At 43.2% G+C, this 16918-nt stretch overlaps 1 protein-coding gene across 4 annotated transcripts; it reads right to left on the reverse strand.

The window, feature by feature from the left end:
* Positions 1-382: 382 nt before the first annotated feature.
* On the reverse strand, positions 383-12685 carry FAM118A (family with sequence similarity 118 member A). 4 transcript variants are annotated; one of them, XM_050986165.1, is made up of 9 exons: positions 12556-12685; positions 12417-12520; positions 9446-9501; positions 7970-8222; positions 6337-6558; positions 5601-5729; positions 4581-4866; positions 2009-2041; positions 383-607 (listed from the first exon to the last, which is right to left on the reverse strand). In XM_050986165.1, the coding sequence occupies exons 2-9, from the start codon at positions 12474-12476 to the stop codon at positions 510-512; spliced, it is 1137 nt and encodes a 378-aa protein (XP_050842122.1). In that variant the 5' UTR covers positions 12477-12520; positions 12556-12685; the 3' UTR covers positions 383-509. The 4 variants fall into 4 exon arrangements, with proteins under 4 accessions (XP_050842122.1, XP_018775288.2, XP_009093353.1 ...); XM_018919743.2 differs by having other exon boundaries at positions 12417-12679; XM_009095105.4 differs by lacking the exons at positions 12417-12520; positions 12556-12685 and adding an exon at positions 11021-11969.
* Positions 12686-16918: the final 4233 nt, after the last annotated feature.

The following is a 16918-nucleotide window of genomic DNA, read 5'->3' on the forward strand; positions in this document are numbered from 1 at the left end:
GTGTAAGCTGATCCTTACCAAGGGGAGGGTTGGTATTTCCTATTGTGGACCCAGATCAAATCCTTGTGATAAGGATTTGCATGACTTTGATTTGGCTACCACTAGTTAAACCCTCCTGAGGGTTTAAATACCTCAGTGCAAGTGATGGATTTTGCTTGGCTTGAAACAACAGGTGAATCATTCTGAGCTGATCATCAGGATCCACAAGAGCCTGATTAGTCATTGACCAAAGCAGCACTTTATAGCAGCTGCAAGAGGTGGTTGTGTGACAAGAGAGTAAAGACGTGCCAGACCCAGCCCTTGCCCTCCAGGCCAGGGGAAATGACTCATTTTACTCTCAAACTTTACACATGACACATGTATGGCTTTAGAAAAAGAGAAATCTAGTATGTACAATTTTATTCCACTTAAAATCATGAAAATACCAGCTCAAAACTTGCCATGCAGCAGATGTAAAACACCTACTTTTAAAAAGCTTCTGGGGTGGGCCTTTGGTGTCTGGAGTTTTTTCATTCAAGAGTGGGTATATCTGACTGCTTGCTCCTCTTAGGAGAATCAGTGCCACTTTCTCCTAACTTCCTTTTAGCACAGTCCACGCATGATGTTCCTGGGGTAAGAGAGGGGAAAGAAAACACATTAATATTGCCATTTCCATGTGCTTGGTGTACTTTTTATTCTAAGCACCAGCTAGCAAGATAAACACAATCCTGGTCTCCTGAGGTTTTCATATTTGGATTCTGAATTACGTGTAACATTAACCCTGCTAAATGTCTGAGCTCAAGCTCTCCCCCAAAAATGATCTTTAGTACTGACACAAACAACAGGGACTCAGCTCAGGATTCAGCTGCCTTTTGCCAAAGCTAATTTAATACCTGTGAAGATCACACTTGAGTCTGGATCCCTTACTCAGAGGCCCCAGCTTGAGCTGGAGGGTTGAAATATATTACCCCAGTGATCCCAACTTGAACCATCCCTGAAGTCTGCAGCAAAAATCTGCTGTTGTAAGTACATAAACAGCAGAACTGGGGAGCAACGTGAATGGAATAGAAATTCCTTCAAAAGCAAAAGGTTGTGGGGTATTACATGCACAAATCCTCTTGGGTTTTTTACTAGGTCTGTATTCTGAACTACAAGTAAACAGGTGCTAAAACTACCTAAAGATGATACTAAAAAGTTAGTAAAAGAAGACAGTTAAAAGTGATGTTAAGAGGGACTGGAATAAATCGTACTGACGGTTTTGTTTCTGTTCTGCCTAATTGTACTTGATTGAAGTTGGGATTGATGAACTTAGTTGAGAGAAAGGTAAGTTTAAAATCCCATTGGAATTACAAAACTAATCTCTGGCTTTACACCTGCACACAAGAGTCGTGGAGCTTGTGTGCTTTTTGATTGGGAAAGAGCAGGGTTTACACCTCCTGCACTGCCCAAGGCCCTTGCATACAGTACCGAGTGATACTTCTATACAACTCTGATGTTGGCTGCAGCAGCACAGATCTCTCAGGAGTGGAATCTTCTTAAGCTGTTTCACTTTTCCATCAATTGGAATGTATTATTGCTTGGGTGGGTTATTCACAGAAATATCACAAAGCAGCAACCCGAACAGCCCAGCTGTAAAACCACCTTCAGTACCACACCCTTGAGATTCACTCTTCCTTGACCCCCTTAAGGAAGGCTTTTGGAACAGAAACCTGTATTTGGAAATCTAAGCCAAAAATCTCATTGATGTTAGCATGTAAAAGCTCCAGAAAATGTATCTAAAAAGTTATTAACATTCCCCAGAGTCCTCTGAGGTACTGTCATTTGTCATTTGATAGACCTGAAAAGGCCATCAGTTACCTGCTGCTAGGCAAAAAGAAAACTAGAGAGTAAAAAAGAGCATTCAGCAAACTCTAAGAGCTAAATCAGAGCTCTGCACAGTTATTACTTAATTACTTTGGAAATAAGAGGGGTGTTTTTGTTGTGTTGGTAGGATTATGGAACTTTCTGTGAAAATAAAAATGTTACTTACCCAACAGCGTAGTGCTGTCCACCCGGTCAGCATCTAGAGAAGTGTAAGAGACATCAGCAACACACATGAGCACCCAGGAAGTTTTTATACTTTCATGCACCAGTTTTTATACTTTCATGCACCATCCCAAAACAGCAAGGTTGTATTTAGAATCCCAGAATGGTCTGGGTTGGAAGGGATGTTAAAGCTCATCCAGTTCTACCCTCCTGCCAGGGGCTGGGACACTTTCCACTATCCCAGGCTGCTCTAAGCCCCATCCAGCCTGGCCTTGAACACTTCCAGAGAAGGGGCAGCTACAGCTGCTCTGGGCAACCTGTGCCAGGGTCTCACCATTCTGATCACAAAAACATGTCCTCTTCATATCTAATCTAAATCTATGCCCTTTCAGTCTGAAAGAGCATTCACCCTTGTCCTATCCCCATGTGATCTTGTCCAAAGTCCCTCTCCAGCTCTCTGGGAGCTCCTTTAGGCACTGGAAGGCAGCTGTAAGATCTCCCTATAGCCTTCTTTTCTCCAAGCTGAACACCCCCAGTTCTCACAGCCTGTATCCAAAGAAGAGTTACTCCAGCCCCTGATAATATTTGTTGCCCACCTCTGGACCCACTTCCAGCAGCTCCACGTCCTTCTGATGTTGGGGACCCGCAGGCTCAAGGCAGCTCTGCAGGTGGGGTCTCACCTGAGCAGGGCAGAGAAGCAGAATCCCCCTCCCCTGCTGCCCATGCTGGGGGCTCAGCCCAGCACAGGGGGGTTCTGGGTCCCAGCACACATGGCCAGGGCATGTCCAGCTCTGACCACCAGCACCCCAAAGTCCTTCTCTCAGGGCTGCTTCATCTTCTCATCCCCAGCCTGGATTTGTGCTTGCCATTGCCCTGACCCAGCTGCAGGACCTTGGCCTTGCTGAACTTGGTGATTGCACAACCCTACCTCTCCAGATCTCTCTGGGTGTGACCCCTTCCCTACAGCCACAGCCCTCAGCTTGCTGGTGTCTGCTGAGGACACTCAAGCTCACTGTCTACACCCCATCAAAGCTGTTATATGGTCCTGGTCCTAACACAGACTCCTGGAGGACACAGCTCCCATCAGTTTCCATCCACACATAAAACCACTGCCCACAGCCCCGTGTGTGACCATCCAGCCCATTTTTTCCCACATCCCCCAAGTTTTCCTTTTTTCATTTTTAAAAGTAGGGTTTATGTTTCCTCTTTTCCAGTCAGTGGGAACTTCCCCAGTTGACAAGAGATTTTCACATCATATGGCTAAGCAACTTCATTCATGGTTTAGCAGATTGAGAATTCCACCAGGACATGATTACTCCAGCCCAGACTACTACCAACCCTGACCTCAGGTCCAGCTGAGCCTCTCCTCTGCTGGGCTCTTTTTCACCTCTCCTAGGAAGTGGTCCTCAAGGCATTCCAGGATTCCTGGACTGCTTGTGGTTTGCTGTGTTCCTATTCCTGTAGTCCCAGTCTGCATCAGGCTTATCTTGGTTTTGCATTTCTCTTTTCCTTAATATAACCCTTGTAACAAACTCCCCCTACTACATTTTAGAAGGGAGATTGTAAATAGGCACAATAAACCAAACCCTGACAGTTTGGTGATGTACAGAGCAGTTCTGCACACCTGAAAATGGCTTTGTTTGGGATCTTGACTTGTAAATGAGATCACAAGGTTTTTAAATCTGAGTAAGGTCCCTCTTCTCACAAGTCTGATGCAAATCACGCTGCAGACAAACTTCCTGAAATCTCAGTGGTGTGATAAATATTTTTTTTCTAGCCCTCATGGAAAGAAAAACATAATTGGAATATGCATCAAGTCACAAAAACCAGGATATTAATTTGGACACACACTTTTCAGGAGAAGGTTCCTCCTATGCACCAGAGGAATAATTTTAGACAAAACAGTTTCACTGAAATGATAAATAGAAGAGCTGTCAAATAGTGATTCTTCCCAAGGTCATTTAGTTATTTTCCTCTGTTCTCAGGATAAACCAAAACATACATTCCTCTGTATGTCTGAGGAAAGAGATTTTTTTTAATGTTTTCCTTGTTTGGAAAACATTAAAGAAATCTCTTTCCTCAGACATACAGTTGTTTCTCTTCATTCTCTTCACAACCCTAAGTGTACTAAGCCACACACTTACTGGATGTAGTGATTTAATTTCCCATTCTATGCTCACTCAGATATTGTGGCTCAACCAGCTTATCCCACCAGCTAATTCCTTCAATTCTCTTAATCTCTTTTCCTGACAAGTCAGATTTCTGACAATGTAATACTCAATAAGCTGAAGTAGTTCACTTCATAAATATATGTTAACATCTTTACCAAATACTAACAAAGAGACAAATCCAGAATTCAAGATTAAATTTGCAAGAATCCACAGACCTCCAAAATCCACAGATTAAAAAAAAAAAAAAAATCTAATTACAGTTTGGCCACATGCTCCAACTCTGCATGTCCCTCACAAGCAACAAAGCTGCACATGAGGTCAGTGTCTTGGATCAGCTGCAGTGTTCAGGCAGGGCAAACTGCCCAGTACCTGCTCCAGATTGTGCTGTTGAAGAGGCCACATTACCTGGACTTCTCTGTTTGCAGATTTGAGCAGTCAGATCCTGGACATATTCTGGGAATTGTTGGAAGCAGTCCCCATAAGACACCACTTTTATTCCATGCAGCAGCATATCTGCCTGGAGCTTAAAAAAGTGGTCTTCATTTTCTTTAAGCACCAACATGTAATGTTCTAGATCCACTTTGTTCTTCACTGTGTAAAGAAAAAGAGCTTGGAATATCTGGTCACGCAGAGTCTCTCCACAGCCCAAAAACAAAAAAGACTTGGTTCTGTACAAGTTCTGAAGAACCTCCTGTGAAGGAACAGAAAGAAAGAAGAGCCACATTTACTTCAGCAGACAAAAGCCAAGGTCAGAACTTTTAAAATACATCAGCCAGAAAAGGACTAGCAGAGCAGAACCTCACTAGTGACCTGAAAAAAGTAAATATTTTGGACCAGGCCAAACTGACATTTCAAAACCATTGTTCCTACACATAAAACCAGGCAAAATTATAATACAAATATGGGAGTTAGAACACTATGATCTTTAAGGTCCCCTCCAGCTCCGGCCATTCCATGGGATTTAAATAGGCATGTAAGTGTTGGCAGCAAGGGAATTTAAATTGAAAGGATTGTGGTGACAGAATATCGTAAATCAACCTCCAAATATGGAAAATGAATATTCCTGACCAGATGTTTGACTTCCCATAACAGCTAACACAACATTAAGTCCAAGATCCTGGTACCAGTTTAAACCCCTAAGAAACCTAGCAATCATATGATGATGAATCCTTGTCCTGGTGTATTTTGAGGCTCCTGTTCTTTCCAGAGATAAATACACTGTGACATCCAGCTGAGGGGTTTGGTTGTGATTTACACAGCCAAGGGCACAGACTGCCCTTGAAACAGAGCCATGTTCCTGGATAATTCTGAATAGTTCCTCTGGTCCCCAAGTATTTAATTTATATGATCCCACAGAGCCTTAGGTATCTTGTCTGCAGTGATTAAAGAAAATTGTTTGGCAAAAATTTTAAAGACCATACAAACCATGACTTCAGGATCTTGAGTAACATCTTTATATCCTGAGGGATCAAGCACCATTCCACAGGGATCTGTATATAAGCCGTGAATATGAAGAACTCCATATTTTACATGGCCCCTTGCCCACTGAAGAACCTAAAGCACATCATGCAAGATACATCCTTTTGTTATAATATACCACACTCACCATGAATCTGCAAAACTATACAGCTGAACTGACTTAGAAACCACTTAAAGCAAAAACAACTCCTTTTGCACTTTCCTACAGCAAGAGATTGTAATTACCAATTACACAGCTCACTTTAAATCATAACAAAGAGGTGATGGCTGCTACTGCAGCTGTCTCTGGCTTTTTGGGTTAAACAGCCAGTCAACCAAGAAGCAAGTTCCAGCAGCACTGACAGAAAGGTATGAACAGCAAATTAATTACCAGCCAGGTGAAATTCCATTTGAAATTTTAACAATGACTTTACACAAGTTAAATAATTTGTGGGTTTTTCCAGTAAATGAAAGGGAACTGGCTGGCAAACATGTCACTGAAATTCTCCTTGGTAACTGTTATCAGATTATTCAGAATAAAGAGATACATAAAAGAAATGTCTGGGCATCTGCTGTAATTTATAGACATGCTTTAACAATTAACAACTTTTAGTCTTGACTCTTTAAACAGGAAAACATCTTTTAGTGCAGCTTATGTGCCAACTTGTCATAAATTAAATCTAATTTACTGCTCTCATCGTACCTTATCCTTATCTTTAAGGTCTAAAGATTCCATAGGTTTACCCTGTTGCTGACCAAATATTTCAAGCAGATTATCATAGTTTGTAGTCAGAACCATTGTGCCTCTTTCCATGAGCCTCAGGATGGACTGCAGAACCACAGGGTTCTGAATGTGTTGCTCTAAATTATCAAACACCTCCATTAAGCAATCCTGGAAGAAGTTGGGCTTCGTGTCCCCGGTACGCTGAGGAGAGAGGAGAGGAACACTGCATCAGGCCCGTGTGCTCTGTTACAGCTGCCTCCCACAGGAACCCACACCACCTGGCCACCTAGTGCCAAAGCATTCCTGTAAAAGAGGGCTTGAACAGCACACCAACCAAAACCACCCAAAACACATCTCAATTTGTTCCAGTGCTCTTGCCTCTACTTAGTGTAGCTCCAAACAATTTTCTGGATTTCTCAAGAGAGCTTGTAATACAAGTACAATAGAACAACAGTAAATTAGCTTACCCTGGGTTCAGACACACCAGTATTTTATCAGTATTGAGTTATTCAGTATATCCTGGATATCCCTGGGATATAGTATAAAGAGGGATGGGAGGGGGCAGCAGTTTCTGTGTTTTCATTCCTGGCTAAAAAAATTTTATTAAATATGTGCTCTGAGCACATGCAGACTTACTGTCACATTGGAGCTGCTAAGAGGCTCACCCCAGCCTACACTTAGCACTATATCTGTCTCTCAGATTATTTAAACTAGAAGGAAGACTTGGCAAAGGTCTTAACACCATTTGAAAACCTCTGGAAACTCAGATGGATGAGTGAGACTGGGCATGCATGGGCTGTCCTCAGGAAAGTGTGATCTGCACTGGTGATTCACAGTGTGTGGCCCCAAGGCCAGCAGCAGGCTCAAGGCCTACTTGTACTTACAGGGTCTTTATAGTTATAGCCACAGATCTAGAAATTCCCCTTTCAATCTCAAAAACATTACAGCAAATATTTAATAGTCAGGACTCCTGTTTGCATTAATTCTGATGAATGGTAACTTATACTAAAACTCAGGGATATTTTAGTCTCCCCAAAATGTACAATGTGCTGTATGATTGTGGCATTCACATTCCCTGAACATGATTCCTTTGCCCAGGGTTTTTTTCCTGGGAAGCTGAAAGGCAACAGGAGAGGTCTAGGAGAAAAGAAAAACAATTCTTATCTCATTTGCTTCTCCTGTGTTGTGCTCATGTGGAATGTGTTTGGAGATTGTTTACCCACAGGTGGTTGATTCATTGAACTCTGGTGTGAGTTGTTTTGACTCATTGGCCAATTAGGGCCAAGCTGTGTTGGGACTCTGGGAAGAGTCACGAGTTTTCATTATTATCTTTTTAGCATTCAGTAAGTATATTTTCTGTTTTCTTTAGTATGGTATAGTATAGTATTCTTTAATATATTATAGTAAAGTAATAAATTAGCCTTCTGATAAGATGGAGTCCTCCTCATCATTCCTTCCTTCCTCAGTGGCCCTGCATTTACAATAGAATGATTATTCACAAAATTTCCATTTTGACTACTAAAAAATCAACTTTTGGAAGAAATGTTCCCTTATAACAGAACAAAAGCACATGATAGGCTTAGAAATTAACAGAGGTTGTAAACATACTCACTGGTGACATCTTCCTGATGAGATCATGTGCAACCACAAGCAGGTCCCTCTCTTTGATCACTTTCTTACGGAATTCAGCGACATCCCCCGGGTGCAGCACCTCCAACTGCTCAGCTGCTCCAAGGACAGCCTCAATGCAGCTCCTCCAGGAGCAGAGTGCTGGGATTCCTGGGGCTACTGCAGCACTCACCCCCGTCCCAATCACCAGGAGAAGGTCCCGAGGCTGCTTTCTTATGAGACTTTTTAAGAATTTTCTGAAACACAGAAAACAAAAGTGTTCATTGCTCACAGTGCATTTCCTGGCTTGCCTGAAGAGCTCAGGGACTGACTCCAGAAGTTCACCTGAGCCATTAAAGTTTCTGCAAAACACCAACAAACCAGCAGGAACACAGTTCTCCATTCCTACACAACAGTTCTCCATTCCTACACATTCTCCTCTATTCCAGCCACAGAAGCTCATGGCCTCCCCCAAACCAACAAATAGCCTTGATGCCTTTTTGCCATTTCAGATAAATAAATGTGCATGGTTAATGCCAGCCAAAAAAAGGCAACAACTTCAAATCACCACCATCTCTGAGATCCAAGCTGACAATTGCCAATTTCCAGGCCACTGGGCAAGCCAAACACCATTTCCAATGAAATTTTGAAAAAAGTAGGCAAAAGATTGTCCAATGACTGAACTAATACGTATGTGATAGAAAGAGACAAGCCACACTATTCCAATAAAATAAACTTTTGGGTTTTTTCAGTGAAAAAGTGGAATATTTTATTCTCATTTCTGATCACTGTAGGATATGTGAACATAGCAGTCATGCTGGTTCAGATCAAGGGTTCATTCAACTCACTGTTTTGACACTACTACCCACAGATCCCTCTCAGAGGAGTGTTGGTGTTACATCCACAGTCTGCATAAACCAGCACAGAGGAATGTGAGGAAAATCTGTCTTTCATGATTACTCAGCAAATAAGTGAAAATGCATACAAACCATACAGAAAATCACTCTGTACAAACAAGGACTTCAGTAGTACAGAAACTCAGAACTGCCCTGACTTTCCAAATTGCCTTTACAGATTTTCAGTTCCTGGTAACGTGGTAATAAAGATGATTAACACATCTTATTTCACAATCATCTGAAACTATGTAGGTCAAACTATAATGTTCAACTTAAAATGGCCTCAGGCAAAGCAATAAACATGTAGGTATGGTTGCCAGCTTGTGCCTACAAATAAAATATGTTTGATGGCCCTATGCCTTCCTGCTACATTTAGCCCAATTTTTTTTCATCTCATTGTTTACTTCTCATAAAAAACTTGAGTGAGCATGAAGTACTTGGTCAGTGAAGAAACTAGCTCCTGGGATAATTTCAAGTTTTCTGGCATGATGTTGTTCATGTATTCAATGTTCAGTAGTTTAATCCCACTGTGGTTTCAGATTTTCATTAAGAGACAGTTTTGTATCAACTCTCATACAAGTTACCTGTATTTCTGCTCACTTCTAATGGTGGCCCCTTCTGGTGAATCCATCTCTGAGCCCTGAATAAAACAAAAAGCAAAATAATTCTTAATGCTTCTACCTTAGAAAAAGCCAAAATCAGATGTATTACTGTTGATATTTTCTCTTTATTCCTATCAAATGTTTGAATATCAAGGCTCCATGTGTCACATGCCAGTGAAGCAAGGCACTGATGGAAACAAACCTGCCAAAGGACAAGTGTGCAAACCCAGCACACTCCAGTTAAGCTTCCAAATGCTATAGGACTGATATAACAGAGATGCAGCTATTAATGCAGCTAAAAAATTCTTGTGTCTAAATTCAGGATAAAATTTACCACATCCACTAAAACTACAAGTCATTTCAAGTCAATTAATGAGTTTCTTGATTTTATTTTTTTCATAATTTTCAATCCAGTTTGTGGAAACCAGACTTCCACATGACAGCCTGCTCACAAAAAGCCCTCTGAGAGCCACCTGGCTACATGACCAGACTGCAGGGTATGAGAGATTTTTTTAAAATACTTACTGAGAAAAAAAAAAAAAAAACAACCTTAATTTCTGTATCATCTATTATGTCTGAAGTACAAGAAAGACTCTGTCTTGGCAGGAGAACTGGCTATGGGATCATTACTAAGAAACCCCCAAATTTTACTACATGGGTTTATTTTTTTATGAGCATGTAATTTTTGTTTGGCTTTGAGACACAGTTTTTGGTGACAGTGATGGCAAACTGCAGTCCCTAATCCCCCAAATAAACATTGTTCCAGAGCCTAGGGCTCCTAAGGTAGTTGCCAGCTCTCTCATTCATGTGCTGGAAGCTAATTTGGAAGCAGGAAGCTGCAAGTTTGGAGATTATTTTACTAACAAAAAAACCCCAAACCAAACCAAAAAACCAAAAAACCCCCAAACTAACAAACAAAAAAGAAAAGCAAACCACCTCAAGCCCCCCCACAAAAAAAATTTTAAAACACACAAAAAAACCAACCAACTCCAATCCAACTTAAAAAAAAAAAAGCCCAAACAATCCCCCTCCAAAAACCAAAACAAACAAAAAAACTAAACAAACACAAACAAAAAAAAACCCCACAGATGTCTTCAACAAAGGCACCTAGGGTGTCTTTTAAGGTGGAAAAATTTCTAGCTGTAATATTTATTTTCTCTGTACTCCCTTCCCTGACCAACAGTACCCTATGGAGGTGCCCCACTGTTGTCATTAGCACATCCAAAAATCAGGACAATCATCTTTCCTAGGGCAAAGTACTTCAAAATCACACATGACCACCAAGGCCACCACAATCACCCCTAAAACATGTCCCCTTCATGCATGGGAACATTATGAGTGCAAAAGGCAAAATGCAAAAACAACGTGCAATACAAATGCAATATGCAAAAACAAAAGTGCAAAACAAAAAATGCACAATGCAAAAACAAGACAGGAAGGAAGCACAACTTATTTTTGTGGAAAAGACAGTTCTTATTTTATAAACCTACTTAAGAAAGCTTTATTAATATTATTATAACTTTATTATAATCCCCACATTTAATAAAAACATCTCACCACGGGCTGCTGTCAATACCAACATTTCAGACCTCGCTGTTTCCTTGTAGTTCCCAGGGTTATTCCTGGAAGGCGCAGCCGTGCAAGGCAGCGGGAGCAATGATTGCACAGAGGACTGGCTGCGATGGGGGATGGAGGTCACATCTCCCCGTGCTCCGAGCACCGCCCGCCGCTCCGGGACATCCTCCGGGACTGACCGCAGGTGTGGACAGCCGCTTTCCAACCACGCTTCCCCAGGGCAGGCTGGAATTGGGAGCCCACTGTGACCCAGGGATGCCTGGCAGCCGGGATGGGAGCTGGCTCCTTACTCCCAACACAGCGAGGGGACATCGGAACCACTGCTAATCTCGCGTCTTTCCCGCCCAACACACTCCGGGTTTATCGGCGAATTAAGAGCTCTGTTCACCGGCTGAAACTGCAGGTCACCGGGCTGACTCGGCGAAGCGTTTCCAGACACTTTTATATCTGAAAACAGCCTAAAACTCTCAACCCAAAGGCAGCCGCGGCAAAAGGAATGCCCGGTCCCGAGGCTGCCAGTTCCCGCTGAGAACCACGAACCACGCCGGGAGCAGGAGCCGGGCTGGGACAGCCGCTCCCTATTCCCTGAGGGCTGCTAGGGTCAGGAGCCGGGCCGGGACAGCCGCTCCCTATTCCCGGAGGGCTGCTAGGTTCAGGAGCCGGGCCGGGACAGCCGCTCCCAATTCCCTGAGGGCTGCCGGGCCGGGACAGCCGCTCCCAGTTCCCGGCCGGCTGCTGGGTTCAGGAGCCGGGCCGGGACAGCCGCTCCCAATTCCCGGCCGGCTTCTGGGTTCAGGAGCCGGGCCGGGACAGCCGCTCCCAATTCCCTGCCGGCAGCCGGGAGCAGGAGCCGGGGCAGGACAGCCTCCCCCAAGTCCCTGCCTGGTGCCGGGCCGGGACAGCCGCTCCTGCCACCCCCAATTCCCCGCCTGTTTCCGGGAACGCCCGGACGCGCTCCGCAGCCGAGCCTCCCGCCGCCCGGGAAACAGCCGCCCCGCCGCCGAGGTTCCGGGCAGCTCCGAAATGCAGATTGTGATCAGAATCCCAAATCGCGGCCGTTCCGCTCAAACCCCCAGGAGGGTGGGCGCTGGGGAGGTGAGCGGGTCTGTCCGCTAGGTCCCGGTCCGGGAATGGGCGTGGGAGCGGCTCCTCTCACTGAAAACCCCTGAGAGCAAGAGCGCCCAGCTGCGGGTCAGTGAGAGGCACAGCAGCCAGCTCTCATTACAGCAGAAAGCGACCTGGCTAAGCCGCATATTAAGCAGTTAGTGCTCTGAAAACGTACCGGCAGTAAAGGCGTTAGAGATTAAAAACGTTACGAGGAGGAAAATGAAGGAAAAAACAAACAAACAAACAAAAAAGGCACAGACGGCAGCGTTACCTTGGGCGGCTCTACTGACGGCACGGCGGGGCTGGCGGAGGTGGCCGGGGCATCGTGCATGAGGCGCGGTGTTGGGAGGCAGTGACAGCAGTGGCACAGGCCACCTGGGACAGCAGGGACAGCAGGTGGCACAGGTCACCTGGGACAGCAGGGACAGCCCAGGCCACCTGGGCACGGTAAGCTGCCGGGCGAGCAGGGCAGGCCAGCCTGGCGCTGCACACAGCCGGCTCCCCTCAGCGAGTCACAGCGCCAACACCCACAGCGCCTCCTCCCTTCCAATCATTCTCTCTCTCTCTATTTTTTTTTTTTTTTTTTTTTTTTTTTTTTTTTTTTTTTAGCTTTTAATATCTTAAAGCCAAAGTATAAAAACTTCCAGGTCCTTCAGCATGGTTTGTTCTGGGGTTTGGTTAACAACATTCAGCTCACTTGCAGCGTTTTTCCCATCATCAGCCCCCCCTCCCTTTGAAGCGCCTCGCTTTAATCCTGGCAGTCGGATGGGTAAAGGCTCCAACTGTGCCCAAGGAGGCTGTTACAGACCTGTACCCCCAAATTCCTGTTGCAAAACTGTGTTGAAAATGCATGATTCTCTGGTTTTAATTCCATAACTGGGGTTTTCAAGACAGTGTGCAGAAGGAATTCTCTCCTGTGAGGGTGGTGAGGCCCTGGCACATGCAACAGCATCAGGTAAATAACTCGTACACATAAGATTGCCAGATCTCAGGAACCCCACGGGAACAAAGTGACAAGACAGTGGTGTGAAAAACGTCAGTCACTTGTTTTTAAAATTCTTAAAGTCTAATAGTAATAAAATGGTTATAAAAATAGCAACATAATTAGAGTAGTAAAAATTTGGACAATTAGGACAATACGAGACAATAAGAACAAAGAGTTACAGACAGTCTAGGTACCCTTTTCTGGGCAAAGTAAGCCCGAAAAAGAACACCCGTTAACAGAGGATTAACCCTTAAAAGCAACAGCCTGTTGCATATTCATACACCTCATACATGATGCATAAATTCTATTCAAACACAGGGTTCTGTCTGGCCAGTGTCAATTTCTTCCTCTGAATCCTGAAGACAGCATCTTGAGGGCTGAGTGAGGTGGGAAGAAGTTTGTTTCTTCTGATGAGTGAGCAATAAATTCATTTCCTCTGAAAGATTTAGGTGTCCTGTGGCTGCTATCTTGCTGCAAGTCCTTTCTTTAAAAAAAGTATCTTACATAGCATAGTTTCTATTTTAACATTATGTTATAAACTAAAACTATATTTAAGACACTACTTAAGAAAATTATTACAGCATAATTTTCTAAAATAACACATATAATAGTCATTTTAATATTTGTGAAAGGCCAGTCATAAAATAAGCACTTTTCATATGGGTGTGATGATTTGATTGTTACTGAGCTCAAATTTGATGTCATGATCTGAAAGAAAGGCTAATTTTTACTTGTAAGTATTTCAGGATAGAATTTTTATATGAAATAGGGCTGGAAAGATTAGGTCTTTTCATGCAAAAGCTGATTAGGATTATAGTGATATTCTGTGGACCTGCTATGCCATGTAAGCTATCACTTCATTGTGCATATAATACAAATTCACATTACTATGCATGCTTTAAAGAGGCCTTATCACTGTGACTTTTAATCTTTTTTATGTATGGCACTCTGAAAAAGCAATAATGATGTCAAAATCTGTATAAAAATTACCAAACTATAGAGTGTGGACAATCAGATCAATTTTCCCTATGTATACTTTGCATAACTGTTTTATGTGTTACACACAGTGCACAATTTATCATCAGAGCTGTTTGCTCACATGCTGTAGCCATTTATGTATCAGTTAATTAATGTAGGCTGTGACTGCACTACCCTTGAGTTGCTTAGTTTATAGGTCTCTAGAAAAAAAATTAATAAAGTAGAACCTTTTATAGTGTCAATAATATTTTCCCCTTACATGGTTCCAATGTTTGCATTTCATGCTGCTAAGTTAGAAGATCTTTATCTTGTTTTATCTGTAAGAAAGAAAATTAGGTCAGTGCAAAAATGTGTGACACATGATCATAAATACAAATATGTTAACCTCCTGGAAAAATGCAAGTCTTGCCTAAGATCTTCCATAAAACAGTGCTCCTGAGTCTGCACAACAGCAAAGTGTCTGTAACTTCAGACCCTTCTGTGGTAAGTTGCAATTGGGAGTCTTCATTTGGGGAGCCCTAAAAAGGTGCAAGTACTAAACAGGGAAGTCTGTGTTTACATGGGGAGATAAAGCCTTTCTTGTTGTCCATGTATATACACTATATTTAATAGTGTGTCTGTGATGGAGCCCCTGATCCTCAAAGCAGCCCCTTCATCTCTAAGTTCTCAAGAATAAGAAAATCAGAAGTTGTGTGAGAAATTGTTTGCAGAGGAAAATATCCATCACTTGGCTGCTGGTAAGACCTGACATCTAAAAAGGCAGCTGAGCAGTGATGGGCAGGGGATTCAAGGTTAACAGAGCACAAACCTCTCTCAGGCTTCAGAGAAAAACTGAAGAATGAAGAACAACCAAACGGTTCTGATAATAGTAGATTTTTTTGACATGGAACTTCCAAAAACGTGAGAATTGGCCATTTATTATGCTGTGCTACAGCTCACTGTTTAATACTCATACAGAATTACAGGGACCTGACACAGATTTCAGATGGTAGTGGTGCATCTAACTTGGTTTTCTTCTTACCTTTACTGCTGAGAAAATTAGCTATACCAAAAATTGTATCTCCACCAAGGAGGTGAGTTATACTTTCCTGTCTTTTACCCATAATAATTCCCTAGATTTCAGAGGTGCAGATCCTCTTATGGAGGTCCTGGTTATATAGGCTGTGCCTGGACCCATCTGCATTTTAACAACTTTGAACCTGTAAAATCTATCAGACTGTGTGTTTATTCTCCTGCTAATAAACTTCCTGTGTGGAGTTCCAGGGAATTGCATCAGTCTTCTGAATAGTATTTCATAGTGACACCGTTTTTTTATTTGTTGAGGTCTTTGCCAAGATTCATTAACGTTAAAGGTAGTACATGCTGGACATAGATTTGTTTGGCTGTGGCAGGAATTTTCCTGGTGCAAACCAATTCTTCAGCACTGTCTCCTGCTAAGGTGCTGATAGTAACTCAGGATGACAGCCTTCCCTCCTCTCCTTCCACACAGATCTGGATCTCATGGAAGCTGATGATGCACAGAATCAGCAATCCCAGTCTGCTAGCAGACCAGCCCTCCCTGTGAAATACCTGGGGCAAAGAGAGGTGGAGTACACAGAGGCCAGGAAACTAACCCCAGACAGCCAGAGCCCTGAAGAAAAGCAGGAGAAACCCATTCCAGAGAGACCAACAAGGATCTTCCACCCAGTAGACAACAGACAGCCAAACAATGTGACAAGACAGGCTGGATAATCCAGAGGGTCTTTTCCAGCCTAATTGATTCTGTTCTGTTCTTTGTAGCTGTCTGGTTTTGCCCTTTTAGCAACTGACACTGAAAGGCAAACTGAGGATCAGAGTTTCAGAAGTTTAATATTGCATTTCTAGGATTCTCCTTTCAATTTGCAAGCTTAATCCCACCTTCTACATGTAGTAAGAGTGTTTTACCTGTTAAATTCCATTGGAAAAATTACTCAGATGGCAGTTTAGTCCTAATGTAATCACTGTAACTTACATGAGTGTGGAGGGTGCACAAGGTCTAGTGGTTGGAACAGGAGACCAGACAGTTCCTCATCTTGCTTGTTATGTGAGAAGTTGTTTTTACAGCCTTTGCAATTTAGGCATCCCTGCCAAGTGAGAGTAAGGCTGTTTATGTTCAGCCAAACATAAGTCCTGACTTACTGCAGAAAAGCTGTGCTGTGTATGGCTTTCCTGTCTCTTGTTTCCCCCATTCTCACAGCACAGCCTAAGTACCACTGCAGGAAGGACAGGAAGTAAAGAGTCATACTCTGCTTTTTTGTTGAGATAGGGCAGAAATGGAAATATATCAAGACAAAGAGGGGGCAGCATATGGCAGTTGGCAGAGGCTCCTGTCCCTGCCCAGAGATTTAGAAGCCAAGCAGGTGGATACTTCAGCAGAGGGCACCAGAGCAGCAGGGATGAGGTGTGGGGCTGGCTCTGCCTTGTTCAGCCTAGTGCACCTAAAGACTTGCTGTGCTGTGAATTCTTGTACTTCATATTGCTTCAACATTTCTGTCACGCTGCAAGAGAGGTGCTGAGGAACACTGGGAGCTCTGGGATGGAAGCAAAGCAGGAATGAGATGGAAGCAAAAAGGCAGTAAGGAGTGCCATGAGAATCTGGGGCACAAGCACCTGAGTCAGCATTCTGCATCCCACACCACCAAGAGCAGGAGGATGATGAGATGTGACCATTTAGTGAGCAAAACTTCTAATGAGAAATCATCAAAGCAAAGTTTCTTCCTTACAATTTTTTCTTTTTTCACATCAGGTGCAGGTGGAGGATAGATTTATTTTGCATTCCAAGTAGCCTGAAA

Source organism: Serinus canaria, chromosome 1A (genome assembly GCF_022539315.1).
Source record: "Serinus canaria isolate serCan28SL12 chromosome 1A, serCan2020, whole genome shotgun sequence".
NCBI classification, from domain to species: Eukaryota; Metazoa; Chordata; class Aves; order Passeriformes; family Fringillidae; genus Serinus; species Serinus canaria.